The 8101-nt window shown below is 53.6% G+C and overlaps 1 protein-coding gene across 1 annotated transcript in view; it reads left to right on the forward strand.

Moving 5' to 3' along the window:
• ARHGAP36 (Rho GTPase activating protein 36) overlaps positions 1-4690 on the forward strand; it is a 19032-nt gene extending 14342 nt beyond the window's left edge. The window contains exons 10-13 of the mRNA XM_009892060.1: positions 900-1048; positions 1695-1865; positions 3900-3997; positions 4552-4690. Of these exons, the coding sequence (XP_009890362.1) occupies positions 900-1048; positions 1695-1865; positions 3900-3997; positions 4552-4690 (557 nt within the window). The remainder of the gene's footprint in view (positions 1-899; positions 1049-1694; positions 1866-3899; positions 3998-4551) is intronic.
• Positions 4691-8101: the final 3411 nt, after the last annotated feature.

Here is an 8101-nt window from a genome sequence, read left to right on the forward strand (position 1 = left end):
TTCAGCAGGTTGCAGCGCTGCGGTTTGGTTACGTGCTCCGTTACACGCTGCTGTCATCCCTGTTCTCTTGTCACTGCTGGGGGGTGTGATCTGAGCAGACCTTCAGCTCACAGCGGGCTGGTGATCCTCACACCTGAACCAGAAGATCTTGCCAGTTCTCCCTATATAAGTGATCTAAGGAGCGTCCCTTCGCAGCCAGCACCAGCGCAGGATATGGAACCATGCTGTCCGCCCTTTCCTCACCGGCCATCCATCACACAGAGCTTTGAATGTCCCTTTTGCATCATACCCTCCTTTATTTTTATTATTTTTTTTAGCCTTCTCCAGCCTTGGCTGGCTGAGTGTGTGCCTTCTCCCTGTCCTCCTCCCTCTCCAGCTCAGCATCCCTATCGCTGCAGTGAGGCGACTTCCTTCCCCCTTGCTGACACTGTTAGTAAAAAGGCAGAATGGTCCTGGACCGTAGGGTGAATCCATGAGTTCACATCACACCACGTACGATGTTCCAAACATTTGGCTCCTGGATCCATCCTTACCGCCCTTCTTTGCCAAAACCGCTTGACAGCAGTGGCATCGGCCATGTGCTGCCTGCCGCTGCCACGCAGAATTGCTGCAGTTTGTGGTTTGGGTTTTGGGTTTTTTTTTTTTTGATAATTGGATTATTATCCCTCTGGTCGAGGACAGTCTTTGACCATGGGGCTGTACAAACCCAAATGCAATCACGTCGCAGCCCTTGCTGGGGGTCTCCCAGAACGCTTGTCCCTGCATGGACGGGATGAAGGGTAAGACGCCAGTCTGGCTCCCTCCGGAGCTCGTTACCGTGGATGTAAATGAGGGCTGTCCATCTGGAGGTGCCTGGTGGGCTGGGAACCGCACTAATTAACGGGCTGCTCTCTGCCTAGCCATGGAGGGTCCGGCACAGCTGGCCGCCCTCCAGCTGCTGCTCTTCCTGCTGCCCCCCTGCCACAGCGACACGCTGCACCGGCTCCTGCGGTTCCTCAGCGAGGTGGCCCGGCACGCCGAGATCTCCCGGGGCCCCGATGGCCAGGAGGTAAGGCTGGCCCAAACAGGCCGACTGCATGAAGAAGGGGTGGCTCAAACTTCGTCGGTGAAAACCAAGCAGAGCTTCTCGTGAGCCTGGGTGAATCCTTTGGCGAAACCAAATTGTTGGTAAATCCCCTCGTCCATGGCAGGTCTGGGTTGCTCTCAGTCCACCCAAGGGATTTTCTGGGTTGAAGTAACCCCAGAGAGACCTGGCTGTGTGTCCGTAGGCATTTTTTGTGCACTAATTCTGTTTTTCCACCTCTTACGGACTTATGGTCGTGCATTGAGGTTGATTTTGGTTTCTCTGGGCAATTTGAGCTGTAAGTCTCTCCATGATTCAGAGAGACTGGTTTTGTCCCATATTGTGAGATGATACAGAAATATTGGTTGTTACCTTTTGGTAGGGGTTGGGAAAGTGAGGTAGATGGGAATGGAGGCCTTGATGCGAGGAGGGGATGAGCGTGTGCTCCAGCACCACAAACCCTTCATGCTGACCCTGCCACCAGCTTGGAGAGGACCAAACTGGACCCAGATCAATGCCCTGGCCTCACTCCACAGCTGGTGTTCCTGTCCTGGGGTGGGCGAGGCTATCCTGGGACATCTCATGCCGATGCATCTATAATCTGCAATTTCCCTTTGGCCTTGCTTGCTAGATTCCTGGGAATAAAATGACAGTTTCAAACTTGGCCACAATCTTTGGTCCCAACATCCTTCAGAAAGAGAAGCCTGGGGAGAAAGACGTTGGTGCCATGAACTTCGAAGACAGTGCTGCCATCATACTGGTACTCCAGAGGCTGATTGAGCACTACCAGACCTTGTTCATGGTAGGTGAGGCTTTCTCAGGGCAGCTTCTCTAGACCTTTCCTTCCCCTCTGAGCTCTTCTGATAGCAGCAGAAGGAAGGATGTATTCACAGCCCCACTTAGCAGTAGATGACTCGAGTCACCTTGTGAAAACGTGATTCATTCCTCATGGCAGGTGTAAGTATTAATTTGGGATGGCTTGTTACTGGTATCATAAAGGCAGAGCTGAGGGTCATGTCATGAACAAGGTTCCCTCTTCTCTGTCGCCTTCCACCCCGGTGATGTCTGACTAAGCTCGTTTGGGACAGGAAATGACTGGCCAGGAGCAACTGCAGGAATGGCACCTCAGTGCTGTTTCTCCCCTAAATTCCCAGTGAGGGGGCAAAGAAGAGGAAAAAATGGGAGACCCTGGAAGGGGGAAGGAGCTGGAAAGTGATGGCGTGGGGTGGAGATGCCACCACCTCGGGCAGATGTGGTGAGGATGTAACAGTGGGGAGAGCTGGTGAGGGCAGTGAAGGACGGGATCACTTCAGATCTACTTCAGTGGATGATTTGGACCATCAGTGTGACTCAGGGAGTGCTCATCCTGTCCTAGGGGATTCATTGACGTGGGTTTCCCAAAAGCGTCTTTTAGAGTCATGTGAAGGTTCATATGGGAAAAGAGCTTTGGGGCTTCCAGACCTACGAGACCGGGGCTCACTTCAAGCTAGATCAGGGCTGCATCCAGCTGGGGTTTACGTACTTCCAGGGATGGAGAGCCGTGACCTCTCTGCGTCCTGTCCCAGGGCTGCACCACCCTCAGGGGAAGAACTCGCTCCTTGTCAGAAGCGTCCCCTCTACAGCTTGTCCCTGCTGCGCCTTGGTCCATGCCCAGGAACCTCTGGGAAGGGTTTGCCTCCATCCCCTCTCCACCCTCCCATGGGGCACTTGCAGTAACAGCCCCCTGTGTCTTCTCCTGGCCAAATCCTGCTCTGCGTGGTTGTCCAGGTGGGCTTTAAGCCTTTGCTGTTGAACTGACCACTCTGTCCTGCTGTAGTGCAGGTGGAGAAGGACAAGAGCAGTGCCATGCAGCACCTGAGCGCAGGCAGGGTTGCTCGGAGGCGGATATGTTGGTTGGGTGGGAGAGCCCCTGAGGATGTGCAGCAAGGTTCCGTCTCGAGCACCACGGGTGCTTCGGGTGGACTCAGGCACTCTAAAGCAGTCTCCAAGGGACGCAATGTAGGTGGGTGCCACAGCTGAAGTGGCTGTTGTCCTTGGAGGCTGGGCAGCTGTTTGAAACCCCAGCAGAAACCCTCTGGATCAGCAAGAGCATACACTGAGCAGTCCTCCTGGCCCTGCTTTTAGGAGAGGACCTGGGAATCATAGCATCATAGAATGGTTTGGGTTGGAAGGGACCTTGAAGATCATCCAGTGCCACCCCCTGCCCTGGGCAGGGCCACCTCCCCCCAGCCCAGGTTGCTCCAAGCCCCGTCCAACCTGGCCTTGACCACCTCCAGGGATGGGTCAGCCACAGCTTCTCGGGGCAACCTGCCCCAGGGGATCACCACCCTCAGAATGAAAAATGTCTTCCTGATTTCTCACCTAAATCTCCCCTCTTCCAGTCTGAAGCCATTCCCCCTCATCCTATCACTCCATGCCCTTGTAAAAAGTCTCTCCCCAGCTCTCCTGGAGCCCCTTCAGGCACTGGAAGGCTGCAATAAGGTCTCCCTGAGCCTTCTCTTCTCTAGACTGAATAACCCCAAATTCCAAAGACATTCCAGAGATATACAGAAATGTCCATTTCCTATGGATCTATGGGAATGTGATATTTCAGGTACCCGAAAAGCAAAAGCCTTGTAGGGTTTGTCAGGGAAAGAGGGAGCCAACGGTCAGGGTTAGCGTGCGAAAAACAGGGGCTGAGATTCTGGTCAGACCCCCGGGATGTGTGTGGGACATGAGACCAACACAGCGGGTCTGTGAGCACCTATTGACCTTTACTGTCCTTGGCTGCCTCTGCTCGTCCTCCTCCGGAGAGGAGGAGGTGCCACGAGTGATTGTGTCCGTGTATCCCTCCCAGGTCTCTCCAGAGATGCAATGTCACATCCTAAGGAGGCTATTTCAGACAGACCCCGATGTCATCGACTATCTTTTGCGCAGGAAGATCAACGCCATGCCGTAAGTCCCCGCGAGCTGCGGTGCTGCCGAAGGGCACCTCTCTGCACAGGGGCAAAGCCCTCCTGCAGCAACACGCACTGCGCTGCTGATGGACAAATCATCCTCCTGACCATCTTTCCTCTTCCTTCTACCACTTTTGGTCATGAAGTCCCTGGCTAAAATCCTTCACTTTCTGCGCTAATGCATTCCATCGGCTGAAGCAACCCAGCTTTTCTGTCCCTTGCACCTCCCTATTCTCCTTTTTTCCTCCCCCAGACTGTGCCATGCTCTCTCCTTTACCCAAATCTGCCCTTCATCAGAACCTTTTTGGGTGCGCACCTACATTTACCAAAATCTGCCCTGCACCAGAACCCCTCATCGCACCCACCTTTTCCTGGAGCACAGACCTTACGAGTTGTCTCTGCTGCCGCTCCTTGCCTGTCTTCACGTTCCTTTTGGGACTATCCAAAGAGATGGCAAATCCTTGGGGTCGCTGCTAGAGGCCATTCAGGCATGGAGTTGGCCATAGAAGCAGTTGCAGATAGCACCTCTCCTTTTTTTCTTTATTTTCTTAGGAGCACAGAGAATAAGGATTCAACAGAGGAGCACACTCCATCCCCACTGCCCGGTCGGACCCGCACCCTGGAGACCAGCTCGGTCTCATCAGACTTGTACAGCAATGTCTCATTTCTCAACCTGGACGTTGGCATCTAGCAAGCCTGGTCCATGCCCTTCTGCGCTGCCTTCTCTGGACAGAACTGCGCAACCTTTCCCCGTCGAAAACAAGTCCTCTATCCCACTTTGGAGGATTGGAGAAGTGAAAGGAGTATGAACGTCTGCGGAAGCATCTTTGCTGCCAGCAGACCCACAGCAGGAGATGTGTTTGCAGGTGGCCAGTAGAAAGGCTTTCCACGTGTGGGTTTGTTGCTTGATGGCAACCGAGAAACTTGCCCGGGGAGGACAACCTCTCCCTTCCGAATGACCACCAGCCCCATGCACTGGGATGGAGAACTGGTGCAAACTGGGGAGCAGCAGGTAGGGGTGTGATAGCTCATGCTGTGCTCGGCGGATGTGACCTGGAGGTTCAAACCAGACCCCATCTGGTGCTCCTCCAGATGTTCGCTGGGCTCTGGTGGATGGGACCGTTAGCAGGACAGCGAGGATGGGAAAACGCAGAGCAGCACTGGGCAGTTGGTGCTTTGGGATCCCGTTTGCCACGCGTTGTTGTGTGGAGACAAAGCTCTCTTGGAGCTAAAGGAACGCCCGTGGAGGTAAAGCGACAGTGCCGTCATGGCAAAGACACCCTGGCCTGCCGTGTTCAGAGCGAATCACTGCTTTCTTCTTTGTTTCAAGCTGCTCGTTTTATAGACACTGTGTCAACCCCCAAAATGTATGGCTGGTGTAGTAAGAGGGAACAATATACTCTGAGGATTACAAACTTCAATTTTCCTCCAGTTACTATTCAGTAAGTAGACCTCCTAATGTATTTTACAGATTACGGTGTCTTTTCATGGTCTTTGGCTGAGAAATGTCCGGTTTGGTTTGTTCGTACTGCTCAGGCGTTGGAAGCCACTGCCAGTTACGTGCAAACATACGTTTCTAGCTGGTATGGCAGAATGAAAGTTATCAGCAAGTATTTTGTGTTGGTTTCTTCCCATTTACTGTGCCAGACATGGCCTGGCAGCCCCATACAGAGGAGCCCCCATGGGAGGGTTGTCCCTGGGTGAAACAGCGGCGTAGGGAGGGATGCTCGGGGCAGTGGTCCCCAGGCAGCTGCGGCTGGGGCGGGGCAGGACAGCGGGGCCCAGCCCACTGACGGAGCGGAGGGGGAAATGTCAGGGGTGTGTGGATGGGGATGTCAAAGACATAGAGACAGCAAAAGAGGAGCCTGGGAATTTTGCATGCAACATTTTTTGTCTTTCGTCTGTCTTCTGAGAGCATGTAATTTGTAATGAAATTGAATATATATTGAAATGTCAACTCTGTTGTTCACAGTTTAGACCTTACTTCCAAATAAATCATAAAATCATAGAATGGTTTGGGTGGGAAGGGACCTTGAAGACCATCCAGTGCCACCCCCTGCCCTGGGCAGGGCCACCTCCCACCAGCCCAGGTTGCTCCAAGCCCCGTCCAACCTGGCCTTGAACACCTCCAGGGATGGGGCAGCCACAGCTTCTCGGGGCAACCTGCCCCAGGGGATCACCGCCCTCACAGGGAAGGATTTCTTCCTCTTCTCATCTCAATCTCCCCTCTTTCAGTGTAAAACTGTTCCCTGTTGTCCTTGTAAAAAGTCCCTCCCCAGCTCTCCTGTAGGCCCCAGTTTGGGACTGGAAGGCTGCAATAAGGTCTCCCTGAGCCTTCTCTTCTCCAGGCTGAATGCAGTTGAAGAGTGCCCAGAAGAGGGCAGGAGGGTGGGAAGCTGGTAAGGGGTGGGAGGAGATGGGAAGAGAACTGGTGCCCTCTCCTGATGGGAGAAGAACTGGTGCCCAGAGGAGTGCTGGTGTGGGAAACAAGGGCAGACGGGTGGGGAAGGAAGATGGGTAACGCTGGAGAGCAGCAGAAAAGACAACAGGAATGAGCTACACCAGTTTTTTTTATTGTTGGGGGCAGATGGATCTGGTGTCGCAGCTCGTCTCATTTGCACTGCCTGAAGTCAGCTGCAAATCCATGACTTTTCTGGAGAAACCAAGAAATACACACTGATGATGGCAGAGATGCTTATTCTCCATGAATCATGGCAAAACCATCTGGCTTTATAACTCAGGGCACAGAGAGTTTGGCCTTTTGTTGCTCCATCGGTCTCCACCCATCTGTCATTTTGGGTTGTATTTAGACGGTGGAGCTTCTCCCATGTGATAGAAATGTCTGTTTCATGACGGATTTAACTGTCTGATTTCGTGTATGACTCTGAAACTCCCCCAACTCAGCCTTAGCAGAGAACTGATTGAAATCTCTCGCTGTAGAAGTTCCCGGCCCATCGCTGCAAGCTCCTCACCACAGGTGCCACGTGCTGACATGTGGGCATAGTTTCTTCTTTACTTGTGGTTTAAAATGTTTCTGTTTACACTGGCACGTTGGGTAGAAACCGGAGGACTTAACATCACTTCCCCTCCCAAAAGCAGCTGAAAAATAAAAGAGTACTTTTGAAAAGAAAACCAGTCTGGAGTGTTTGGCAGAACTGTGGCTCAGGGAGGATGAGGAGGGTCGGGGATGTTTAAAGGGGGATCGAAGCTCCATCAGTGGTTTGCTCTGTGTGGGTTTTCTTATGTTCTCACTCAGAGTCGGTCCACAGATGAGAGGTGGAATGGGGAATCCTGGGCGGTGCTCAGGGAAGCTTTGGGCTGGCAGGATGCTCGGTGTGGGGCCGGGTACCAGCTCAGTCCTGGGGACAAGGGGGAGGTGGGTCAGAGTCTGGCCTGAGGTGCAGATTCTGACAGCTCGTGGTGGCCGGACAGTCCAAGTGGGGCTGGAGCTACGCCATGGGTGGCCCTGGGGATTAGGCATCAGGTGGGAGCACCTCTGCAGAGTGAGTGTTTTTTGTTTGGGTTCTCACAGCCCAGCTCCTCCTGGGTGCTCCACACGGTGCTCACACCACCGGGAGTGACTTGGCGGCCATGACAAGTGTTTGGCTATGTCCAGGCCCCCGAGTGAGGTTTGTCGTTAAGGTAAGAGTTAACGTTAATTTTCCATGTAAGGTTATGGTTGTATACTCCCAACTGGGCTTGGTCCTTGGTTGCTTGGGGGAAAAATATGCACAAGGTGTGGAAGCAGCCTTCCCGTGGGGGCTCACAAGAATGGGTCCACCACGAGGACCTCACCTGATGCACCCCAGGGGACCATGGGTGCCTTTGGTGCACCCCAGGGGAGCCCTGGCTCCATGGACGGTAGGTGATGGAGGGACTGGGACAGGCTGAGCTCAGGCTGTGGACCAGTGTCTGCCCTTTGCTCCCACCGCCAGCTCTAAAGGGGGAGGTGACAGCAGTTCCTACAGGAGGTATGGAACAGCCTACCTCTCCTTCCCCAGTCCTGGTGATTTGGCTCTGACCGCGAGGCCTTGGTGTTCCAGTCCAGCTCTGAACATTGCTGAGGTGGCAGCAAGTTATATGGAGCTGTGGCTGAGGGGCT

Source organism: Charadrius vociferus, unplaced genomic scaffold (assembly GCF_000708025.1).
Source record: "Charadrius vociferus isolate BGI_N301 unplaced genomic scaffold, ASM70802v2 scaffold1279, whole genome shotgun sequence".
Taxonomy (NCBI): Eukaryota; Metazoa; Chordata; class Aves; order Charadriiformes; family Charadriidae; genus Charadrius; species Charadrius vociferus.